We start from the raw sequence: 26,367 nt of genomic DNA, 5'->3' as shown, positions 1-26,367 counted from the left end.
TTACATTAATATTTAAAACTGCCAAATATGTATGTAGGTCATACAAATACATACATATACATATGTTATAATACTACATATTCATAGTATTGTTTTAGCAAAAAAAGCGAAATGGAAATCATACATATGTACATCCGTATAGCTGTCAATGACTCATAAATTCGTTTTTATCATTTAAATAAAATAAAGATATGAATAATAACCAATATGGAAGGGCTAAGCTCGGGTGCAACCGAATATACTCTTGCAACTTGCAGAAATCAAAGCCAGGGAAATGCCTTAAGATGTAAAACATCAACCAGAGCATCGAAATCCAAGCAATTTTATATATACATACATATACTATATATAACTCATACACTGACCGACATATTCGGCAGAATATTTGTGGGAAAAACCAAAATCATCACATGTACGTAGAATATGGGAGTTGGGGTAATATCTACGCAATTATCTCTATTAACTATTATCATGCCTAAACTAAAATGTTCCACGGGTTTCATTAAGTTGCCTCACATACAATCACCAATCAAATGGAGTAAAGTCAGCCGGATGTTCGAAAATCCTGGTATTAGTTATATGGGGAGTAGGTCAAGTCTTCGTCCAATTTTGTGTACTATAAGGTCAAAGATACACTGTTTTATGTAAAAACCGTTATTTTCGGTCAAAAGTCAACTATAGATGCTGGGGTACACATATTCGGCACCTAGAGGCTTAATAGTTTTGGTTGGATTTGGGCAATGCTATAAAGGAATTATTAGTGCAAAGTTTTTTTCCCGTTATATCACTTGATTTTGTGTACCGGAAAGTGAAAGAATCAGATGGAATTTCAAATTGTGCTATATGGGTAGTAGACGTGATCGTAGTCCGAGTTCGCCCATTTTTGCACCGTCACCTAAAAAATATGAGAAGAATCACATGTACTAAATTTAGTCGAAATCGGTCGATCGGGTCCCAAAATATGTGATTTCACCAAAAAGTTAGCGATGCCTTGGCCATCGTCATTTAATGTCTCTTGCGTTAGTTATTGATTTATTGCGCCTTTAGTAGTTTTTAACAGTACCGTTATTTCGGGAGTGAGCGTGGTTATCTTTCTGTTTCATTATCACGCTGTCGGTAGTGGTTCTTTTAGTATTTGTGCAAACCAATTTTGGTTGTTTTAGCTTTAGTGACATGTTGCAAGAGTATAAAAATTGAAAATGGAACTTAAATTTCTAGGAGATAATTAAAAGACATCCGGTATCACTGACTGAAAAAATATGTTCAGCTTTCTGTGCCTTCATTCATCAGTATCTATTATATCCGCCATTATTTTCAATTAACTGGAACTGGACCTGATTTTGGAATGATTGCTTCCCAATCTATTGTTTCAGCTCCCCCTAAAGGTTTTCAATTGGATTCACGGCGGGGGACCGACTTGGCTAATAAAGAGAATTCACACCGTTGTCCTGGAACCAATCCCTTACCAACTTCGTATTATGTTTAGAATCGTTATCCTGCTGAAATGTCCATCCATATTAGTGCCATAATTTCCTAAGTATTTGACAGCATCGCAATACCCGAGATATCTTTACATTGATATCTATTCAAGGTGTCTGTAATACGATATATGGGCAGGCTATACACCATACATTGAAAAGCAGCATTCCTGCGGTAAATTTTCTTGCCTATTTCTTAAGCGTTTTTTATATGAAGTTTTTACATTTCTTCAGAGCTGGAAACTACCCTTAAGGAGTTAAGCCAGTCTAGACTATAGCCCTGAATAAAGACTGAACTTTGATATTTTATTCTAAAAGTAGGGAAATTTTATCGAATTTGTCTCTCTCATGCTTATTAGACATGGTTTGGAGGTTTAAAAAATATTAATATTAACATTTTGATATGAAACAAGCTTTGAAAGAATCTTTTTCTGCCGAAAAAACAGTAAATTGTTTATAAAAAATGTTGCAATAATAACAATAAATCGTAAAAATATATGTATGTACATGTATGTACGCTTGATAGTAGTAGTAGTAGATAGTAGAATTTGAAAAATACCGTTTCGAAAAAACGCATTCAAAGTTTTTCGATCTGCATCTGGCTAACCCAAATGCTCATTACCACTTTTCCATTCTACAAATTTTATATTGTTTTTTGAAAATCTTAGACCGGCCTAATTCAGTAAAACTTGGGTTAGTCAAGCATGTTCTCATATTTCTGACGTAAGCATAATTTTTTTGATATTTATTTTATACAGTTATTTGTTAACAAATCTTTAATTACCTGTGTTAATTCTGGAGCTGCTGAATACGCTCGACGCAGCGGCTTTGTTATCAGCGCTTGCAATTTTACTATTCTTCTAAGTGACATTTTCTGAAATGTTTATAAAAGAAAATATTAAATTGATTCCGCATACCAAATTTAATAGAACTGCATTATTGAATAATTTCACTCATAAATTTATGTGCTTCGGAAAGACAAGCGTATACCAAACACTAATGATTATTTTAATGTGACATTTGGCTCAGATGTCACTGACAGTCACACCAAACTCGAAAAAAAAAATATTTCGACGAATTGGTGTCGCACGAAATTTAAATTAAAAAGTCTTACTATTTTTTGCCCACAGTGATATACTCTATGTAATAAATCTTTATTTCCAAGTTCAAAAATAACTTTCAGTGACTGAACGCAGTAAGAATATACCATAAAGAGAGTTATATATTACTATGAATAGCTATGTGCATGCCTATGTTGATATACAATATGTAAATACATATTTAAATATGTCCACCATAAAATCATCAACATCAGTATGCAATACAGAGAAAGCATCCCTCGCTGCCCTATCTCATTGCCGCACATCATTGCATATATGTACATACATACATATATATATACATACATACATACATATGTGCATGCAAACATGCATAAATAAAAGATACAAAAATGGAGAAGACGTCATCGAAGTCTCAAGTCAGCACGAACCAAAAACTGTCGTGTGTACGCCATGTTGGTAGCGGGCCGTTAGCATAGCCACAAGCAACGGTGCGGCGTTCGTGTTTGCCGTCGGCAAACAGTTTTAGCGCTGTGAGAGTTTTTCGTTTCAACTTGTGCGCACAAGCTAAAGAAGAAATAGTCTTATATTTCTTTGAATAATGACTTACTATTAATAAACAAATATAACGAAATAAGTTTCAATGAGCCGTATAGATAAATTAGATTTAAATAATTTTTATGGCTGAGCAAATTTGTTGGATGAAAATATTTTTAAAATGAAAATAATTTTAAGAAAAAAAAATATTAATTAATAATAATAAAAAAATATTAATAAATAATATTTTTTTTTAACCTTTATGTGAGATTTATTCAGTTAAATCCGCAGTTAAGTGGCTATTTTGGACTTCCCTTTGGAATACCCTAGCTGAAAAGTCTGCTTTGGAGTGTGTAGTCGCTTAAAGGATCGTCTCTGTGTGACTCTCCGAAAAATCACTGATTTTCGCAATTTTTTTATTGTTGAAATGAACTAATCGATCCGTTTTTTTATAAATAAATACATTCATGACGAATACAAAATGATTTTTTTATGTTTATTTATTGGGTGTATAATAGTATCATAGTATAACGGCAGTTTGAACAAAAAATCGACCACAATAACTCGAATTGCAATTTCAAAATTTGAGAGAATGTTTATTATATTGTATACTATACGATAATGCAACAAAAAAATCCATTTTTCGAAAATTGCACACTGAAACGATCCCTTAAATGTGAAAACTTCAATTAATCCTTTAATAACTGTTGTTTTCTATCACTGAAAGCTTGAATAGTAGCAAGAAGAAAGATATTTGAAATGTTATGCCAAACCCCTTATTCAATTTAAGAGGCAGAGGTACCGAAGTTGCGAAATAAGCTTAGACGAATAAGCAACCACCGACGATGAGCAGCAGGAGCGGCGGAATCGGTATAAAAACCAGCAAGCTAGGTGATGTTCCTGTGATAGTGGCGAATCGACGCTGCCTCTTAGAAGTAAAAATGAGCGAGCGGCAGACCCACAATGAGCGGGATTCTGATCAGGGTTTGTTCACTATGTTAACTCCGGGTGATATAATAACCTGACCGGTGCTCTCGAAGTCCCTGAAAGTCTCAACAGCGAAGTATTTGTTCGTAAGATGCAAAGGGTAATGTGAACTTGCTCTGCTGAGATGACAACCGCTTGGTGTATCAGCCACTTCGGTGCTTGGTTAGAAGTGAAAGAGTTGTGTATACAGAATTAGGTGGGTGGAGTCTGACAACGTAACTAATCCTATAAGAGTCCCATTGTTATACCACCGGGACTAATGTTCCCTCACTCTATTGTCTCCTTACTAAATCACCCCGTTCTTCTGATGAATTTCATCAGTGCTAAAAGTTTTGTTTGTGCAACCTCTGATATATCGGTCAGAAAACCTCGACCAATAGTTTTATTTTTCTGTATAGGCCTTTGCATTCGCATAGAAGATATTTTACAGTCTCCTCTTCTTCTATCTCCTGGCGGCCTCAACAATAGTCATTGTATATTTACAAGTGGCAAGAGACACATAAAATGCCTCTTTTTCAGAGTCTAATCTTAGAGTAGTGCCTTTTGTGTCTAATTCATCTGCTTCACAGCTCCCTGTGATGTCACTATATCCTGGTACGCATTACTGGTTTAATGCGAATTAGGATCCACTAATAGCATTCTAGCATTGACAGGCATTTTTTCACTATCTTTGATGAAATCCTTGGAGACTTCAGTTATTTCAAAGCCATATGGCTATCGTGCCAGAACAACAAGACTTTCTTTGATTGCTGTAATCTCCACTTCAAAGGCACCGAATGCGATTTTGGTCACTCACTAGATTATCTAGTTTGGACCCATCCGTATAGATGTTTATCCCTGCGTCTCCCTGTCCACCTCACCCCTTTTGATTTTTTTTCGATATTATGACAATATAAGGAGAAAAAAATATTTTAAATAAAAAAAAAAAATCAAGTTTGTTTGGAACATAAGAAGATCGGCTTTCACAAAATAAAAATTCAACCACGTCCCTCCTCTTCCTTCTACCGACCTCAGTTCACCCGTAAATACTTTTTTTTTCATTTTCAATTGTTTCTGCACAAGTAGATATACATACATGGTGACAAAAAAGTACCCAGAAATTGTAAATAAAACGCAATTTCAGTTTGGGGAACAAGAAAAATTCACACGGAACCAAATCTGGTGAATACGGTGGTTGATCGAAGGAATTCATTGCGTTTTTGGCATTAAATTCGGTCACAATCATGACTCGATGCGATGATGCATTATCATTGTGTAAAATCCATGAATTGCTCTTTCACAATTCCGGCCATTTTCGTTCAATCCGATGACTGTTCACTTGTTTGCTGGTCAAACTCATAAAGTCATGTCTAATCGGCAGTTATAATGCTCTCCATGAATGTGTGATCGGAATTTGCATAATCAACTCTGTCCAAAGAGACCTGTTTACGGTATTCTTTATGAAAAAAAAAAACTCAGCTTTATCGTAACGAGTCGAGCAAGAATGCGTTTCATATCCAAAATATCCACCAAAATCATTCGAAAGAACTCGCGAGAAATGTCAAGCTCTCTTGCCATCTCTCTAACACTTTCCTGACAATTTTCAAGCACCATATCCTTCACTTTTTTTTTTAATTTCATCAGTTAAATTGTTCGAAGGTAGTCCAGAACGGGGCATGTCTTCAATGATCTCTCGACCGCCTTTGAAGGCTTTGTATCACTCGTAGGCTTGAGTTTTTGATAACTGATTCACCGTAAGCATTTTCCAACATTCTCAACGATCTCGCACACGAACTTCGGTTAGAAATAAGAAATTTGAGACAAATTCTTTGTTCGATATTTTTATCCATTGTAAAAATCGCAACGCACTACTGAGGTGTACCGACTTAAGCAGCTGATGTAAACAAACTGGTTGACACACGATCGCGCTCATATTTGGCATAGTAATTGAGGACACTCCTACCAAACTTAGCAAAATACATTTTTTTTGGAAATATCATTTATCCGAGGAATTTAATTACAATTTCCGGTAACTTTTTTGTCATAATGTATTTACATTATTATATATGCTCACTTATCATCTCAGGAAGCATTTGCATTGATAAAAGATAACTAATTTGATATGCACAACTACAAAAGAGTTAATTTCGCTTAGAAACACTGATGTGAGGTCGGTATATGTTTAAGCAGATTATTTGGTTTAATTAATTCGGGTGCATTATGAAAGCAATAAACGCTTAATTTATACATTATCAGGTGCTTAACATGCTAGTGCAAGGTGAATTTTATGACAAGCGTATATGCATACCATAAACGCTAGACGCTTGTTATTATATAATATGCTAATGTGCGTTGCTCGCCGCTGAGCAACAAAACAGTATTTGTTTATGTTTTTAAAATACGACATGTTTTCAATACTAAATTACAATTATATGTTATCTTTAATTATTAAAAAAAAAAAAAAACAGTTGAATATTTGGGAACAATTTTAGTAGCATTAAATTTAGGTAAGATGTTCGTAAGTGCTATATATTTTTTTACGAAGTTCGTCGTTTGCAAATTAGCTCACATCACTACTTGATACATTGATTGTAAACAATGACAAACGTGTTCAAACATGTTTTCTCTTTTCGCATATTTTATGGTTTGATTGGACATTTGCACTTCTTAAAATAGTTTATACAGATACATATAGTTTTCCGTTAGCTGAGAATTAATTTACTACTTTACATAAATATTTATTTACACTTTCTATTCTTGCTTCTCTGAGTTGTCGGCTAGCTTTATGCACATTCGGCGTCGCGCCCGAAACACTTGTGAACGTTGCCTTTTTAACGATCAACCTCACCGTCAACGATCAAAACAAAAATGAAATGCCAACAAGTGAATCGGACAATTTTTATTATATGCTCGTGACGGCAACAATGCACAAATCGTATTCGCAGATAACACATAGAATTATTTCCAAAGCACTTACAGTGACTCTAGAAGTTTTTCATGTGTTTTTTTAAGTGAAAATATTTCATTTATGTTCATGGTATATTTATAATTTCTGGTATAAAGAGTGATCTATTTCGAGGTTTTCTACTTTTTTCAAGAAAAAACAAAAAACTTCAAATTTAATGGGGAATGTTCATTCTTTTGAAGATTATCTCTTTGAAATGTTGACCGCAGCTGTGTCTCAGATGGTCCATCCGTTGAGTCTAATTTTTGATGACTTGTTCGAACACTACGACTGGTAACTGACGAATGACAAGCGTGATGTTTTGCTCCAAGACCTGAATCGAAACGAGAGTGCCGCATAGACTTTGTACTTCGCATATTCCCACAGAAAAAAGTCTAACGGTGTGATATCAAACGATCTTGGTGGCCAATCGACCGACCAAAAAATGGAAATTATCTGCTCATTGAAGTGTTGTCTCAATAAATCCATTGATTGATGCGGTGTGAATGAAGTGGCACCATCTTCTTGAAAAAAAATGTCGCCGAGATCACGAGATGCTGAATTTCAGGCATCAAATAGTCGGTTATCATGGCGTGATAACGGTCGCCATTGAGGGTTATGTTCTCACTGGCATCATTTTTGAAGAAGTGTAGACCGGTGATTCCACCGGCCCACAAACCACAGCAATACGTTTTTTTTTCTGAATGAAATGGCAGCTATTGAATCTTTTCAGGTTGCTCTTCGTCCCGAATGCGGCCCATTGAGCCAGAAATGAGCCTCATTGCTGAACAAAATTTTTTTCGAAACCGTCGGATATTCTTGTAACTTTTCAAGAGCCCATAGAGCGAATCGATGTCACTTGGTTAGGTCGAGCGCCTTCAGTTCTTGCAAAAGCTGTATTTTGAAGCCTTTCAATTTAAGATTTCGACGTAAAATGCGCATAGTTCCATACGCTAGTCCGAGTTGTGGTGAACGTCGCCAAATCAACTCTCCACGGTCTTCGTGTACGAATACGGCTACTATATTGGAAAAAATAGCGGCTTGATTAGTTAGAGGTCAGGAGTTATGCCAGTCTAGAGCCTTCGATAAAGGCCTAATTTTAACAGTTTATTCTGGGTGTAGGGAAAAAGTAAAAAAATTGTATTTCAACCTTTAAGCTTGTATTTGAGGGTATAAAAATTTATATATTGCCCAGATCGATATAAAATTGCGAAGTTGCTATTCCTGGGCTAATCTTCTTCTTTTTTTTTTTTTTTTTTTGAAATTGAAAAGGTAATTTAATTACAATTACAATTAATATATATAGCAGGAGCGGGGTTAAGCCATCAGCTTAAACTGGGCTAATCTTCGCAGCAACATCGTTCAGTAGGGCCCTTAGGGTTAATTGTGTTATTTATTTATTTTTAGTTTTACATCAATTTTTGGCAAAACGGCAAACTTATAAAAAAGGATTTTAAATGGTTAAAATTTTCTTTGACTTTCTACTTTTTCTTTGAAAAATTTATCAGCACATCATAAAAAAAATTGCCGATTTGAAAAAATTAACTTTGAGAAAAAGTAGTTTAGGGATAGAAATAGAGTTTTAGCATCGCAAATATGACCAAAATTTTAGATGAAATATTTTTTTTGGCAACTTTTGATCGTGTAGAGAAGGTTTTTTAGGATCGATCATCATCCACGGAGAACACCGGAGTCACTGCAGCAGTTTAAAGTTCTACATGCTTTATCTAACTGATCTTCTAACCCATTGCTCCAATGAGAGATACAGGAAATGCTGATGATGTACATAACTGATCTGAACGCTTTTGACAAAACCAACATTTACCAATATTGTACCGTTTGAATAATATTTTTTCAAACATTAAAGTGTATTTTAAACCAAAAATAATAATTAATAATAAATTCTTGACTGGCCCTCCTAAGCCAATTATTTTATTTTTGATATGTGTAATTTTGCAAGTTACTGTTACTACTGAAAACAGGTTCACGCTTAACTAACTGTATATTAAAATAAAGATTAGATTAATTTTGCTAATCATTACTTCATCTGAACTTAATTAGTTTTCTTCTTTATTCTCAATATTCTTTAATTTGATCGTTATATACTAATAATCAGCGTTCCATATGTTTTCAATAGGTTTATGAATGATTTACCTTTTTCACACTGTCGTCTTTTTCTCCACATTCGCAACAAATCTCCGAAAACTCACCACTTGTTAGAAGGTGTATGGTGTTTTCTACCACGTTGCCTATTATCTGCCTTGCTTTTGGTGAATAAAATAAGAGCGTATACTTTCGCCTCATTTTTGTAAAGAGAGCGAATGAAGAAATCAGATAGAGAGCATAAAAGTAGTAAGTAACTATTTCTCTTTATAACAACAAGCCACACCTGCGCTAAGTATTAGCATCTCTCTCAGTCTTTCAATGCCAACAAAGCATATGAAGCCTCTCGTGTTGTTTTTTTTTTTTGTTTGAGGGCGGTTCGCTAATGAAAGCAGAATGTACACTGCTATCTGGGCTATACTCGAATGTATATAAATGTATGTATATGTGTAGGTACCTTATGCAATGTGCTGTCTCCTCGGCAACATAGCCATTCGCCATTCAATAACGGGTTTAAATACTTGCATGCAATCGTGCCGACGAAAGCAGTCGTGAGTCATTACACGAAAGAAAAAGGGAAAACCAAGAAAATGGTGGTGCTGGCGGTGGTGGCGGCATGATTTGAATAAAATGACGGCAGCGTACGGCTTGTGAGTAATGGCAAAGTAAATAAAAAAATGGTTGTCCTTTTCTGTTGAATTATGTAAATTAACGTAATAAATATTAAAAAATCATTTAAAATGTGTAAATATTACATTTATAATTTCTCTATATGTTGAGAGATATTATATGCGTAAGTTTTTTTTCATTAGTCGTATGAAAAATTTTGAAGGTAGAATTTTTTAATAAGTAATACCAAGAATTTATTATCTCATAATTGTATTTAGTAATTTTGTAGAAACAAAAATGGCGTATAATTGTTGTCCGCATATGACATTTGGATTAATATGAGATTTCTCTGGCCGAATTTGAAAGGAAATATTGCTTAAAATACAGTCGGACTTCTCTATTACGAACTTCTGTGTAACGGAGTTTTCTTTAATTTCCAAAAGACTGCAATTTATTTAAATGTTCCGTATATTTTGAACTCTTTATAATGAATTTTCTAACATAAAATCTTTCTATATCATAATTTTTTTCTCGAATTTTCATGCTTAAAATGGCTTTTGAAGCTTTATTTTTATTTTATAAATTGATTGATAGTAAAATGAAAAATATGCTCACAAAATTTTAAATAAAATTTAGGATTCGTTATATTGTTATAAGCCATCCTCGTGAGCTCTCTTTTATAAAATATTTTTGAAAACGACGCGATTTTCCCAAAATAATTTTTATAGACTTGCAACATGTTGCTACAGAGTATATGTACATATGTAATAGTTTCGTTCACCTAACGGTTGTTTTTATCTCGTAAAAGTATGCGATATAGACTTAAATGATTGGGATGGGAAGACGGCTTGAAATCCGACTGTCTGTCCGTTCATCCGTCTTTTCGTGATATGATCGATTGATCATTTTCCGTGGTTTATCCTCCAAGTTTCCCAACCTTGAAAGATTAGTAACTGGAAAAATAAGGAAACAGCGGGAAAAAGCAAAGACAGCGTGATTCTTCAGAAGGAATCGATCGATCTTGCAAAGGCATCAAATATGATAGATACGCTGTTTCTCGATCCATTTATTCAGGCACGAAAAAATGGCGGCAGAACTGAAAGTTGTCGAAGAAAAACCAAGAATCTGCGGCCGACAAACATTACGCGGAATTTTTTGCTTGAGAACTTGCGAAGAATACTAAAGAGTCTCAGTGTACCATACATTCCTCTGTCGGATACAATCGGCGAAGATTTTAAGACGTGTTTTGCGGATATTTTTTCAGTCCTCGAAACACTTTTCATAAGCACATTTTGAGATGACTTTCAGCTCCTTCCGTAAATTTTGACTGATAAAGGGTTACATTCCGATGATTTTTGACTTGTTTGCAGGTCAAAGTCATAAACCCATTTCTCGTCGGCAGTTATAATGCTCTCAATGAATGTGGGATCGGAATTCACACGATCAAGCATGTCCAAAGAGACCTGTTTAGGGTATTCTTTTTGAAAAAAATTTTGCTTTATCTGGACGAATCGAGCATCTCCCTAACACTTGCCTGACCATTTTCAAGCACCATATCCTTCACTTTTTTAATATTGTCATCAATTGAAAAGCTCGACATGTCTTCAACGATTTCTCGACCGTCTTTTAAGGCTTTGTACCACTCGTAGGCTTGAGTTTTTGAATCACCGTAAACCTTTTGGTTAGAAATTCAAAATTTGAGACAAATTCTTTGTTTGATATTTCATCCATTTCAAAAATCGCAACGCTCTACAATTTGCGGGTACTTTTTTGTCACAATATATATATGTATTATATCGACGAGCTAAGTCGATGTAGTCATGTCCGTCTATACGTCCGTCTGTTTTTGAGATATCGACCAGAAATTCTGACTACATCCATATCTCACCAAGACGCTGCTATTTGTCAGAACCTCCGATATCGGATCAGTACAGAATATTCAGTATTGGACAAAACTAAATCACCCCTTTAATATTTGTTTTTTTGGAAATTTAAAGTAGTAAAATTGGCAAAATACTTATTCAGCGCTACTTTAAAAACAGTTTATCTCAACATAAAATTAGTTAAAACAAGAAAAAACGTTATTCGACTAATATACCCTTCACAGTAAAAAAAAAAAAGTAATCCAATCTGAACAATTTTTCGGAGATTATATTATTACCTTAAGTAATTTAGTAATCCATGCCAAATTTCGTGAAGATACCATGTCAAATGCAAAAGTTTTCCATACCAGCACTTTTCCGATCGTTCAGTTTGTATGGCAGCTATATGTTATAGTGGTCCGATATCGGCAGTTCCGACAAATGAGCAGCTTCTTGAAGAGAAAATGATGTTTGCAAAATTTCAAGACGATATCTTAAAAACTGAGGGACTAGTTCGTATATATATAGACGGACGGACAGACGGACAGGGCTAAATCGACTCAGCTCAACATACTGATCATTTATATATGTATGTATGTATATGTATACTTTATAGGGTCTCCGACGCTTCCTTCTTGGTGTTACAAACTTCGTGACAAACTTAATATACCCCGTTGAGGGTATAAATATTCAGTGAATAGATTAGTGGTGCTCCCGATTAATAAATAAATTTCCGCAAACTGGTAATGTACTTTCTCGGCACAGCTGAGGAAGACAGCAAAAAACTACATAAAGAGACGATTCATTGATCAAAAGGTTACCCAAATTTATCCCACAGTCTTTTCCAATTAAATACAGAAACACTTTTGTTTACTAATTAATGCACGAACAATTAGAAGACGAGCTGTTGAGGCGGGTTGTTCTGTTGGCGTCCCGCTAGAAAGTCCTTTACTTCAGCAAAAAATTTAGAAGCCAAACTCATATTTGAGACAGCTCATCTCGATTGAAGCATTCAGATATTGAATACCATTTTATTCTCAGACGAATCGAAATATAATATTAAAAAATCGAATGGCATAAGATGTCTGAGAAGGCCGAAAGGACAAGGACTCAAACCTAAGTATTATATTGCGACCATTAAATATGGCGGTGGTAATGTTATGGTCTGGAGCTCTTTCTCTGGGCACGGGACTGGACCTATTCATATAATAAATGGAATAAGGGACCGGTTTGTTTACACCGACATTTTAAAAAACGGGGTGCTACCGTATGCTGAAAAGAATATGCCACTATAACGGTGGTTCCAGCAGAACAATGATCCTAAGCATAACTCTAGGCATTGAAAATCGTGGTTGTGAAGTTAGAGAGTTGATGTTTTAGATTTGTAGGCGTAATCCCTCGATGTCAAAAGGGTGCTTTAGTTTTGTCCAGTTAATTTTTAAACCATAAATGTTTTCGCAGTTTTAACTTATTTAATTTTGAAAACTGAAAATGAAAATAAAAATTAATAAGCAACCCATTGAAAAGTGTCAAAATATTACATTTATTTATTTTTATTCTCTGAAAATAGCTAAGTTCGAGCTGAACCATAGTAGGGAGTGCTTTAGTTTTGTCCAATACTGTAGCTCTCATATAAACTAAACGATTGGAATAGAGAGCTTGTGTGGAAATCTTATCATTTGACGAGATATCTTCGAGCAATTTGGCATGGGTTATTTTCTAAGGCTACAATGTAATCTCCGAAGAAATTGTTCAGATCGGTTAACTATAGAATATAGCTGCCATACAAATTGAACGATCGGAAAAAGTTCTTGTATGGAAAACTTTTGCATTTGACAAGATATATTCACGAAATTTCGTATAGATTATTTTCTAAGGCAACAATGTAATCTCCGAAAAAATTAGAAAGCTCGTCGTCTGTGCAGTTTCTGGCGATACCACTGCGACCAGGTAACCAAGAAAGTCGGATAATAAAGTAACTTGATACTACTTATAAAAAGGTCAAGCACTCTTTTACTAGTCTTGAACGCATTGTCAGCGAGCTCAAGGACTCTTTGCTATTGGAGGGAACCTTGTTAAAAGCAAGCAGTTCAGAGGACATTATAGCGATTGACTTTGGATCAGAAAAATCCCGCATCTCCACAAGTACTGTTTGTTGACCAATACTTGCCAAACTCGCGAGAGTTCCATAGATCCAATGCTAAAGCGCAAATGGGCAGTGGGATAACAAAGTAGCTTGATGCTATTGATAAAGAAATCAAACACTCCTTGACTAGCTACGACTTTCCGGTCGAATGTCAATTGAAAATTTCCGCCCTACCAAAGTAAAACACATTTTTTTTAGCAAAATTTATTTTTTTTATTCAACATAGTTCCTTTCAAGCGAGATACACTGATTATAGAATGACCATCCAACTTTTCGATACCATTTTTGTAGTAGCACGATTTGTCTCAAAATAGGCCTCAGTTTCGGCGATCACCTCTTCATTGCTGGATTTATGCTATCGTTTTCACTGAATTGTGACAAGATACATTGACTTGATGAATCAGCACTTTCTATTTCTTCAAATGCGGTCGTGTTCCGGCCCAATAACGCTATGTAATAGTCGCTACTGATGATCCTTCCTTTTTAAAGAGATCAATAAATTTGATTTCACGGGCATCTCAAAATTCTGACGCCACATAAACTTGCCAATCTTCTGTTGTGTTTTTCTGCTTTTTGGAGCCGGCTCAACGTGTGCAGTCTCCTCAAACTACTGTCGATGGGTCTTCGGAGCGAAATGATGGCGCTATGTTTCACCCACAGTCACATATCGACGCAAAAAATCGGGTTTATTATGCTTGAATATCTCCTAAAACTGCTCTGAATCATCAACTCGTCATTGTCTATGGTCAAAAGTAAGCTCACACGGCACCCACTTTACACAGAGCTCTCTCATATCCAAATAGTCGCGAATGATATGGTGTACACGCTCAGTTGATATCTTTAGAATGCCTGCTATCTCGAACAACTTCACCTTATGATCAACCAATATTATTTTGGGGACTTTTTGGATGTTTTCATCGGTTACAACCTTTTTTGAGCGTCCACTGTCTTTATCCTCTTCGTTGCTCATTTCGCCTCGTTCAAACTTAGCAACCACATTTCAACGGTTGATTTCCCTAATTACAGTACCGCCATCTATGTGACACGCCTAGTACTTTTCAATTGACCTGTAATGTGAACCAAATTTCTTATGCTTACGCTACTTTATTCGGAGAAATTACATTATTTCTTTCAAGGGGTTGTTAACGTGTTGATTTATTACTATCATTAAGTTAGTGGTAAAATTGAAGACTTTACGATTCTAATAGCAAATACTAATTTTTCGTGAAGGGCATATTGTACGTTCATGTTTATTTACTTTCATTTATATTTGAAGCAATAAGGGTTGAAATGCTCTTTTCTGTCCATAAGCTATGAATGAACTGTTAATATTTAATATTGGATAAGGGCAGTACTTTATACCATACACATCCATGGATGAGGCGGCAAAACTTTAAAAATTGTGATTATTTACCGCAGAGTTGGAATAGAAGTAAAATGGTGAGCATAGCTCTTAACTTAATCGTATTATGACTTCTTATAGGGATAATATTCTTGTACTTTATTCTAAGTAGTTTTCTTATACAATACAAAATTAGAAAGAATAGTGATGGTTTTATGTATACGACCGAGTTATTGTAATTTTTCATAATCGTATATGAAATCTGAATACGAGAGTCAGTGAATTGGACTCAAATAAAACGATAATTATCGGATATTTTTTGAGGTAACCTACGTGTCGATCCAAAGAAGAATATACGTACTTGGTTTCAAACCCGTATATTGTAATATTCTTTTCTTAAATATATTTTATTAAATCGGTATGTTACTTAAAGCATATTGCCGTCCCGAAAACGTAGTTTCTTCGAGAAAATAAAAAATCAACAACGTTTAAAAAACTTAAAATAGAGCTCAACAACGTGGCTTGAGTGAAGACTTCTGGCTGTCGGCGCAGGGAAAATTGTATGACATGATTACCTATGTAAATGAAAATCTCTCTGCTAATACATATGTGTTGCAAAATGCAAGCAAACAACAATATTTTAGTGTTTCATGGTAAAGTGAGTACAGACTGCTTTAGGGGAACTTAGTGTTAGTCCATTACAGACCGTGAGTTCTACCAATGTGTATGCCCTATACATTGGATCAAGGTAAAAAGAAGTGAGTTTTCCTCAGATCAGATGAAAAATGTCACTGTGTATTTTGTGGGCCTTAATTATAGTTTTTACAGGGATCCTTTGATCGATTGATTAGAGTAGCTAAGATTCGCTTAAATTTAATCCGACTTAAAATTCTCACTCTTGTAGAGCCCCCAGAGGTGATTTGGTAACTGATGCTCAGAGCATACTAAACTTGTGGAGGGAACACTGCTGCAGTCCACTGAATGGCAGTGAAAGCTTAACTTCAGGAGATGGTGCACCCAATTCGAATGAAAAATCGATGACGATAGAGCGAACATTACATTGCCCGACCATGAAGAAGTCCCAATAGCAATTACCCGTCTGAATAGCAACAAAGCGGCGGTGGCCGATGGATTGTCGGCCGAGATATTCAAATACGCGGCGAAGAACTGATAAGGAGCATGCATCAGCTTCTTTGTAAAATGTGATCGGACGAAAGCATGCCCGACGATTGGAATTTAAGTGTGCCCAATCCAAAAAAAAAGTGAGAGCCCACATTCTGCACCAGCTACTGTGGAATAAGCTAAGATTAAAGTCCACCGTCAACAAACTGATGGGATTCTAAACCTGGAACATCAACAACTGACCATATATTAACCATGCGCCAAATCTTGAAAAAGACTCGTGAAAAGAGGATCGACCACACGACTTACATATTTGTCGATTTTAAAGCTGCTTTTGACAGCTCGAAAAGGAACTGCCTTATGCCGTTATGCTATGTCTGAATTTGGTATCACAGCAAAACTAATAAGGCTGTGTAAACTAACGTTGAGCAATACCAAAAGCTCCATCAGGATCAGGAAGGACTTCTACGAGCCGTTCGTTATCAAACGAGGTTTCAAACAAGGCGACTCCCAATCCGTCGACTTCTTTAATCTACTCCTGAAGAAAATAATTAGAACTGCTGAGCTAAATAGAGAAGATACAATCTTTTATAGGAGTGTACAGCTGATGCCCAGGAGTGAACAGAACATAATCTATCATTTTCTATCTACTTTCTAAGTCAAGTATAACGCATTAGGTTCGCATATTTTATAACATTTAGTATTTGAAAATACTTAATTTCAGCCGTATGGACACCCCGACTAGATCTTACGAGGTCCCTCTTCTCCTCCCAAATTCTCAGGTATTTTTGTTGTTCATCTTACATCGCCAATAACACGCAATATTTTATTGTCAAACGAATCATTTATAGCTAGTTTAGCAAGATGGATCTTAAGTAAGGGTTTAACGGAGTCAAATTATGTAACCTAGAAGGTGACAAAGTACATCTCTCTGGTGCCGATCATCAAAAGTTCGTTCCAATAGGAAAATATTATTTATTTGTAGAAATGCCAATGTCAGTTCCCCTCAGTGAACGCGATTTTCATATAACATAGATTCCGATGAATGGTTCTAAGTGGTAAATTTTCAAAATGTATTTACCATAAACATCGGTCAAATGTATTACTTTGACAGCTGTACTTCTACCAGGTGTACCGGTTTTCTCTTCGAGATAAGATAAGATGAATAGATGAGGATTGTACCGCGACCTAAGGTCTATTGTGCCATCTTCTTAATCACAACGACCCAGTGATCCAGTCCAGTCCAAGGCTCTTTATCCTGCTATGCAGTCAATTACAGAACACCTGCTCTTCATAGTTTCAGGCTTCCTGTCGCAGAACCGGCAATTTACACAAGAAGCTAAGCTCATGTTATTATCTAAGTACTTCTTGAGCTTAGAGTGGCCAGTGCAGAATGCGACAAGTAGCCAAAGTTTGTCCCTAGGGAGGTTGATTTCATATTTAAACCTGCTGAGGTTGTAACCACCCATTAGTAACTTGGCGTAGCGCATGCCTCGGAGTTGCTGCCAATATCTCTCCCTGCCTACTCCTTCTTCCATGCGGAGCAGTTCCTTTATGGTATGAGGACCCTCCGCGATAAACGGTTCATGTCCTACCATAAGTGGATGCTGCAGAGCGGACGAGCTCATCAACCAGTTTATTCCCGGCTAAACCTTTGTGACCGCAACCCAGATAAGGTGCAATTGAATACGGTCCGATAGCTCTTCAGCCGTTCTCTCAAACAAATAAAACACCTTTAAATAAACCGCCTGTATTTGTATGGTTAATTTGTAAATATTTGCGAAGTGGCAAACAACAAAATGCTGGCAGATAGTCTTTAGAATCAGGTGTAGAAGTGCAACATATAAATACATACATACATATGTATGTGTTCATATATGTATGTTCAAATGTACATAGATATGTATTAGTCCTGAGATCTTGTAACTTTATAAAATTTCAGATTATTGGGCATACTCTGTCAAATGCTTAATGGCGAGTTGTGCTTTCGAAAACTGCCCGGCTCCAAATGGGGCTTTTGTTCATTATTTTATTTATTCTCTACATTTACATGAGTAGCAGTGTACTTACAAATGTATTTTTACAGATTTATGCAAATTAGCATTTGCTTGAGCGAAACAGTGCTAAATACTGCTCACAAATCTCTTACAAATACATACATACATATGTACATGTCTATAATAATTCTATCATAAAGAAGTAACAACACAGTGTATTGATAGCTATTGATAGCTCATTGCGATTCATAAGCCCCAAGCTATGTGTATAGTAGCGTTTCCAATAAATATACGAAAATATCTCAACCGTAAAGGCGAAGAGCTGAAGATGTGAGAGCGGAAATTTGTGCACAACACGAAGAGAGCTGAGGCAGTAGCGGCTGATTGAAATCAGCGCATGCGCCTCAAATTCCGCGACAATGCGGCGCAAGAGTAATATTAAACCCAAACGATTGTCATCTCCATCGCTCATATTGATATTAGATTTGTCAACGCCAACAATGTACAGTTGGGAACGAAAATGACAGCAACAGTAACGGCAACATGCGATGCATGCATACTCGCGCTTACATAAACACAGCGCACACTAAGATACTACTAGACTAAGCTATGTGTGTATGTTTGACTAAATAAAATGAAAAGAGCGATAAAAGCGCTGAGGCATTTAGCCACACAATAGGCAAAGTGGTGGGGACTGCGTCGCCAGCGTCGCGATTGCCGCTGTGCTCTAGGAAAATCAGGCGGCGGCCACTAGCCAACAGGGTGTGAAAGATTAAAATAAAAATGAAGAAATCTACGCCAACAACAACACACAGCACAGCACAGCAATTACAAGAACAATAACAACAGCAATCACACCCAATGCCAACGCAGTGTAACAGCGCAACAACAACAACAACGTATACATATAATTAAATGAAAAGTAAAAATAATATGGCGGCCAAAGCTGACGGCAGCGAACGAGATATTCACGATGAGGATCGTTCGGCGGCCAACAACAAGCGGCCAGCAAGTCAAAGTCACACATAGTCCAGCGCCGCAAAAACAATCAAGCGCAAACGAAATGAAGCATGGATTTGAAACAACAACAACAACAACAACAATAACTATTGCAAATGTTGCAATCATCAAATGGCATGGGGTTGTTGCCATCAACATTTTTAATGTGCACCTTAGAAGCGGTTCAATGTGAACCAAAATTTTTCACATTTTATGGTTACAGCAAACGGCCTGCAGCAGCGCATAACAATAACAACAACAATGGCGTTGATTTCTAACAAACGCTCTGTATGCATGAGAACGCATGAAAATCATGTACGAACAAGTTATGCATTGTGGCTACCTTGTGATGAAGAAGCAGCAGACAACAACAGCAACGTATATGTACATATGTACATACATATATGAACGAACGATACGAAGTGCAAAAGGGGAAGTAGACAAATGTCTGCGCTCTAAAGTCATTATTTGTTGCTGCTGTGTGTTTGTTGTTTGCTGTCTTGTGCATATTTCAAACATTGGTATTTGCACTTTTTATTTTCTGTCTTTCCATGAGTTCGTTTGTTCGGTTATTGAAATGCTATGCGCATGGATGGAATTTGTTTTACGTTACCGCACAATCATTCGTTCATTTTTTGTGTCGTTGCAAAACAACAAAAACTCGAAACGAAGTAAAAATAAATTACTTTGGCAGGTAGACAAACACACTATGAACCCCACACAGACACACCAATATACACACGGGCGAACAGCGGCAGAGTCGCATACTGAAAAATGTGTAATGGTTGGAAGCGCGCGGTAGGATAGCCGGGCAGGAAAAATGAAGAACGCGCGCGGGTTGTCGCTCGCTCATGCTCGCCTCATTGTTTGCTTATACGAGCTGGCTGACTTGCTCGCTTGCTTAGTTGCTTGCTTGCCTGCTTTGGCCGTCATTGTGTTAATTGAAAGCAGTGTATTCAATATAGCAGAGGGTAACAGCGATCGCATAAGAATACACAGTAATACACACAAGCCACCAACAAGGCAGATGTCGCATTGTTGTTGTTTTTGTTAGCGATGTAGTCATACAATACTGGTTGGAGGGAAAAGCGGCAGGCATAACAAATTCGCCAGATGTATTTTATGACATTTTTTCTTTCGTTTGCCTTTCCGCCTGCTACGGCGCATACGAGAGATTACAATCACCCCAAAAAATATTTTTGCCGCCTGCCTGTACGTATGCTAAGCAAAAGTGTGAGCGAGTGCGTGTAAAGCGCTTACGGCCATCTCATTCACACGCTTGTGCCAATCATAAGCGGGTAGGCGACGTATTTGTTGTAGATGTTTGCCTCGGCGCAAACGTGTTATTTTTTTTTTGTGCTACACGAACAATGCTTGGCTGCCATCGTCTTTGCCCGCCGCTAGGCAGTTGTTGTATGCTGTTATTGTTGTTTTATTGGCATGTAGTCTGACTGCACTGTTTTTGTTGTTGCATGTGTATTTTTGTGCAGGCCAGCACAGAGTTGCCGTGTTAGTTGGTTTAGTTGAAGTGTGTCCGTCATAGCGTTTGGTCGTGTATTTTATTCCGTTCCGCAATTTTGTGCTGGTTGTGTGCTCAGAAAAGTGAAAACCGCAACAAAAAATAAAACCATTACCACTTCGGGCCTATGCATTATTATATTTGCTCGTTGAAAAGAGAGCGGGAGCGCATGTAAAAGCCCGCTCACATAACACGACAAACCATTAACAAATATATAATTGCGTAGAGAGCGTTCGGCATAGCTGCAATATGAAAAACATAATGCTAACAAACCCCATGCATTGCTGCAATATGAGTGGGGGAGTGTCGTCTACATGAAAACTAAAGTGAATTATTTATATATTTCAATAAATTAAATGCGCTATATTGACGTTGAGACAATATTTGAATTAAAGTGCTCGAAAAAAATATTTTCTACGTTTTTGGCGACTTTTATTTAAGCATACATAAATATGGCATGTTTGCACACCAGCAACGTTGGTCCTTAAGCTCCCGCATACAGGTGCTTGACCCAATTGTTGTATATCATCAATAAAATACAAACACATTACAAAACAAAAAGAGCAAAAAAACTTATTTTACACAAAACCAAAAAGCAGCAGAAAAAAATTTAGCTGCTTTTTAATACACAGTGTTGATTTCTGCATTTCTGTTCGTTCGCACATTTGAGTTACACACTTTTGTTGTTTCTCTCTCTTTGTTCTCCCGTTTATGTATTTTCTTCTGCTTTGTTCAATTTGTTGCTCATTGTGTTTCTGTGAAGTGAAGTATTTATAAGTTGTAAAGCGAATGCAAATCGAACAGAACTGACTCGACTATGCTGCATGCAAACTTTTAAGTTATTTCAATTGAATTTTTCGTTGAACGATGGATCGTCGTGGATTGAAGTTTATTTCGAAAAGGTATTTCTTGCTTTCCCTTACATTTGTTTACAAGTAAAACCGTAGTTATATTTATTTATTTTTTATTTTTTTTTTGTTAAATTTTGCTTTTGATACTATGCATACTTGATTGCGGTCGTCTGGCGTTTTGTTTGACGTACACAAGTTGAGGATTGCGTTTCCCCAAGAGACTAAAGTGAAAAAGCGGGAGAGTGCATGAGCACTCAGGTATGTGTTGTGTTGATTAAGCAGAACAGTGATGCCAGAATTTTGTATGCAATTCGTATGTTTGAAAATTATTAAAAATATGATAATTATTTATTTTAATCAATGATTATTATTATTATTTTAACTAATATATAAGTAAAAAATAGTTGCAAATTAAGATTGTAGAAGGTTAAATCACGTAATTAACCAACATTTTAATGAGTTTTGACTATTAAATGACATTTGAATTAATGTATTAAGGTGATTCTCATGAAACCGGTAACTTGCTAACATCTGATTCTAAACTGCTCAGGAGTCTGTAGACGCAAGATCAAAGGAATGGATCTATATATTCGAATAGGTATCACATCGTGCCAATAGTACCCAATAGGATACTGTAATTTATCAGTGCACCGGGTCTATGTAAGTCTGACCAACAGATCTTAGTGCGCAGCGCAAGTCTCTGTTTCAATCTATCTAAACTACAAACATTTTTAATGCATTTTACTGCAGAAATAACAATTTTTTAACTATATGAGTTTGCTTCTCAACTTTCTGCGAATGCTTATTAGCAATAATGAAACATTCTCTCGTATTCTGGCAACTACGCTCTCTTTAATTGAAGTTACTCTCACTCAAGCGCTGAGAATTTTACACCCTCGTGCATAAAAACTGAACTGAGCATGCTGTCACTCAGCATATTCACTGCTTTGCTTTCATGCTTATGAAAACAAACGATTTGAAAGCGAATTTTTTTTGGGGTCTGTGTGATTTCCGCAATTTTTAAACAATATAAAAATGCATGAAAGTTCAGAAAAGTTAAAGATAAAACTAGGTTAATTTCAAAGATTGCGTAAAGTATGATTTAACAAATATTTGTTAAAAAATGTTCACTAACTTCTTCTTGCTAAAAAGAAAAATCAAGCTGTAAACATTTGTTAAGCCCTTACTATACCGAGCACTATGCGCCATCAACTATTCTTACAGGAATTTATGCGCCCTTTTTCGACGCTCTTTCTGCTATTTTGCTGCGTTTTAGTTTTCTTTTTCTCTGCTTTGCTCATCTTAAGTATGCAGCCAGGTAGATCTCGCTCTATTGAGACTTTTACGCCGACAGCAGCCGGCAGACTTTACCCACCACTTTACTCAATAAAATATCATTGAGTATGATTGAAAAGTATTCATTAAGTGTTTTTATGCATATTTGTTGTTGTTAGTTGTGTTAAGTTCTTAATATTTAATGTTATGGGTATTTATATTCTTAATGTGCCTGCAAATAATTGCCATTAAGCAGATTAAGCAAGCAAAACTTATGAAATTCAAAATATATGAGAGGAGAGGGTTGAACGATTAAAGTACGCATTTATAAGGTTTCATTTCAAAATAGCGTGGATTTTTTTTCGAAGTAGATTTCTGTACAAAAAAGGGGAAAAAGTAAGAGAAAAAATGTTCGTTTTTAGAGCATTGTAGTATAAAATTGAGTTTTTTCCAAAGCTCTTGGGAACTTATAAGGAATATTTTTTCTACGCAATTTTATACTACAATCTATCGAGTTTATTTTTGTCTCCAGTTTATTTTGTATCTAATTAGGTGAAGGTGCTTGTAAGCAATAATTTGACCTTCAGTATACCTATTTATTTTACAATATAATATAAAAAGTTACTTGATTTAAAAGAAAAATTAGAGTAAAATGTTTTGCACATGTTCTAATTTTCCTCGTAAACCTAAAACTGCATTAAAACCCTTAAACCCCTTTCTAACTAACAGTTTCCTATTCGACGTGACGCGATTTTAAATCGAAAATGAAAAAAGCTTTTTTTTTTTACCATTTTACATGTTTTTTTACTGTCTTCTAGCTAAGCTCGCTTTAGAATCGCTCAACTTGCTCTGCTTACTTTACTCTTTTCACCTCAGTTGTCTACTCGAATTGCACATTTATCAAAAAACCAGTTTCTCGGCCGCGTAGCACTTACTGTTGTTGCCGCCGCTAGCTGGCTGGCTGGCCAGTGTACTCCACTGACAGACACTACCGTTGTGCGCTGTGTGAGGGAGCAAAGTTTTGCAATGCACCATGAACTGTCTGCCATGAGATGGGTTTCATATTGGAGACGGTCGCTTGGTGCGTCCGAGCTTGTGTAGCAGTTGTTGTTTTCGTTGTCATCATCATCGTCGACTACTTCTTTGCCGTCTGGCAATGGCTGATATACCTATTACTGCAAAGGAAGCAAGGGTACTTGAAAATTAAAGAAGAAACAGCAAAGAGAAAAAAAGAAACTCAGACTGATATTGTTGGAAATATCAGATTACTAGCGGGAAACGAAATGATTTTAGCTGGTGGTGGTGGCGGCAAATCCCACAGGGGTTACCAAGCACCAGCAGTGACACGATTCCTACGCCTTTGGAATAGACAAATTCAGAAAATGTTTGCTACAGTAGCAAGTTTATGTTAGGCGGGGATAATTTGTGGCAATAAGTAGCTACTCTACCCTGCGCCATAAATTACCATTTTCTGATGAGTTTTTAATGTTTTAATGCCGCTTGAGGGTAAATTTAGCCACTCAACGAACCACCACCAGCCGAAACATATAAATTTCCACGCAAAATCATGCACTTTCCGCCGATTTTCGACGCTCACGAAATACTGCATTATTTTGCGCTCTTAAAAATTACGAATACACGCTTTACGTAGCGTCTGGCAACCCTCGTGGCAATTTTAGCAATTCTTTTTCATTGCCACGATTGCTCTCCGCATTCGCTTTCAACATGCTTGTATTGCATTATTCGCATTTCAAAGTGTTGGCTGCTTGCTGCGCTCTTCTAACCAGCGGCCATTAAAAGGCAGCCGTCGCCATCCTTTTTCGTCACATGCGTGCAGTATGGCGGACCGGTTTTTGCTCGCTGTGTTTTTTTTATTGCTTCTTGCTTGTGCAAATGTTTCTGACAGGCCGGTCGGGGTACACCATGTTTGAAAACTGTGCGAAAAAGGCACCGAATAATCGATAAATTGTTATTGTTGCATTTTGTTTTTGTTGCTATATTAGCTAACGGCCCGCATGCGAGTGAGAACGCGTGTGTGTTTGCGTGTACGAATTTTGTGCTTGCTTCAACGGCTGCGCCTTGTTTTTTTCTTTGGACAAGATGTTTCACCAACCACCATAGCAGTAGCAACAACAACGACACGCGTATGGTTAGTGCTCTGGCGACGGCGCAAGGGCGAGTTTTTCATACAAACGACGAGTTGCTGTTGGCTTCTCTTTCTACCCGTCGCACAAGTTAATTGAGTGGCTGGCAAAGCGTAGAGCAGCCGTCGTCACCAACGCAAAGCAACGCCACCACCAAAGCCACTTTATCAGCTGCTACCGCTGGCGCTCTCCGCTGCCCCTGCGTAAGCATTTAAATGGTTTTTAATTTTTGTATGGCTCGCTAAAGGCCTACATACAAACATACATGGCACACACATATACACATATATGTATGTATGTCGTTTCGTTTCCCATCATCGTCATTATAATCATCAAAAGAATGGACGCCATAAATTTGTACAAAAAAGAGGAGAGCCACAGAAATTCAACCCGCAATACATACAAACAACACAACTGTGGCTGGCAATGGCAAAAACAGCAACAAAGTGGTTGTATTACATTCTGGCGCGGAGAGCGTGTGTAGTTATACCAACATATATACATATATATGTATAGAGAGTATAAAAAACGAGAAAATTATGTGTATGTATGTATATGTATGTGTGTGTGTGCGTTTATGTTGCGTTCGAGCATAGAGCAGCAAAATATAGAGGCGGCACAGCACTCGATTAATTTTCATTTCAATGTGAATTGCAAAGCGTCTGAATATTTGTTGTTGTTGCATACACATTTGTTCTTGTTGTTTTTTTATATTAACGCTTGCTGCTTTTCTTCTGCGTGTTTTTTGCCTTTGTTTTTGTTTTTTCTCGCTTATTACATTTATGCTGTCTCACCAGTGCTTGTTGGTGTTGTTTTTCGCCGTTTCTTGTTGTTGTTTTGCATTGTCTTGTTGTTGTAATGCATACTCCGCACGTACCGCCAACTTTTTGCTGCCTGTTCGTTGTGGCTCTCGTTCTTGTTGTTGCTTTTGAGCTTGTTGTTGTTACTTTTGGTTTTGTTGTTGTTACTTTTGGTTTTTGTTGTTGTTACTTTTGGTTTTGTTGTTGTTACTTTTGGTTTTTGTTGTTGTTGCCGTGCATTGCACGATCAGCCATCAACGCATCAGCAAGCATTCGAGGCTCGCTTGCGCTTCGTGCCCGGCGACAACTGTTTTGCAAGCAGTGTACAATAACAACATACACATAGTCAACTATATGTGTATATGTGTTTGTGTGTGCATGTGCATAAGAGCATCGATGGCCAGCATTGAACGGCCAGGCACGCAATTGTCGGCCTCAAAGTTAATGTTGTCTGTCGATGAGTTTCAGTTTTCCTACTGAAGACTCACGTTTGTTGTTTTTGTTTTTCATTATTTCTTTTCTTTTTGTTTTTGTCCTTTTGCTGACGCGCGTTAATGATGATGTTGCTGATATTTCATTTTAAACAGCAAATGTTGAAGAATTAATAGCATT

At 36.6% G+C, this 26,367-nt stretch overlaps 2 protein-coding genes across 3 annotated transcripts in view; one reads left to right on the top strand and one right to left on the bottom strand.

Annotated features, from left to right (window-relative positions):
* The window catches only part of LOC126758555 (D-2-hydroxyglutarate dehydrogenase, mitochondrial-like), a 27,998-nt gene extending 6,262 nt beyond the window's left edge, over positions 1-21,736 (bottom strand). Inside the window, exons 1-2 of one of the 2 annotated variants that reach the window (XM_050472872.1) lie at positions 21,693-21,736; positions 2,263-2,352 (exon numbers count right to left, since the gene is read on the bottom strand). In XM_050472872.1, coding sequence (XP_050328829.1) covers positions 2,263-2,349 — 87 coding nt within the window. In that variant the 5' untranslated portion in view covers positions 2,350-2,352; positions 21,693-21,736. Of the gene's footprint in view, positions 1-2,262; positions 2,353-6,788; positions 6,911-21,692 lie in introns of those variants that run through there. The other variant, XM_050472871.1, reaches the window with a different exon arrangement.
* LOC126758551 (polyhomeotic-proximal chromatin protein) overlaps positions 20,682-26,367 on the top strand; it is a 22,157-nt gene continuing 16,471 nt past the window's right edge. Inside the window, exon 1 of the mRNA XM_050472865.1 lies at positions 20,682-21,587. Within this exon, the coding sequence (XP_050328822.1) occupies positions 21,553-21,587 (35 nt within the window). The 5' untranslated portion in view covers positions 20,682-21,552. The remainder of the gene's footprint in view (positions 21,588-26,367) is intronic.

Source organism: Bactrocera neohumeralis, chromosome 5, assembly GCF_024586455.1.
Source record: "Bactrocera neohumeralis isolate Rockhampton chromosome 5, APGP_CSIRO_Bneo_wtdbg2-racon-allhic-juicebox.fasta_v2, whole genome shotgun sequence".
In the NCBI taxonomy this organism is placed as follows: domain Eukaryota; kingdom Metazoa; phylum Arthropoda; class Insecta; order Diptera; family Tephritidae; genus Bactrocera; species Bactrocera neohumeralis.
The sequence above is the reverse complement of the archived record's forward strand: the minus strand, read 5'-3'. Positions and strand labels throughout refer to the sequence as shown.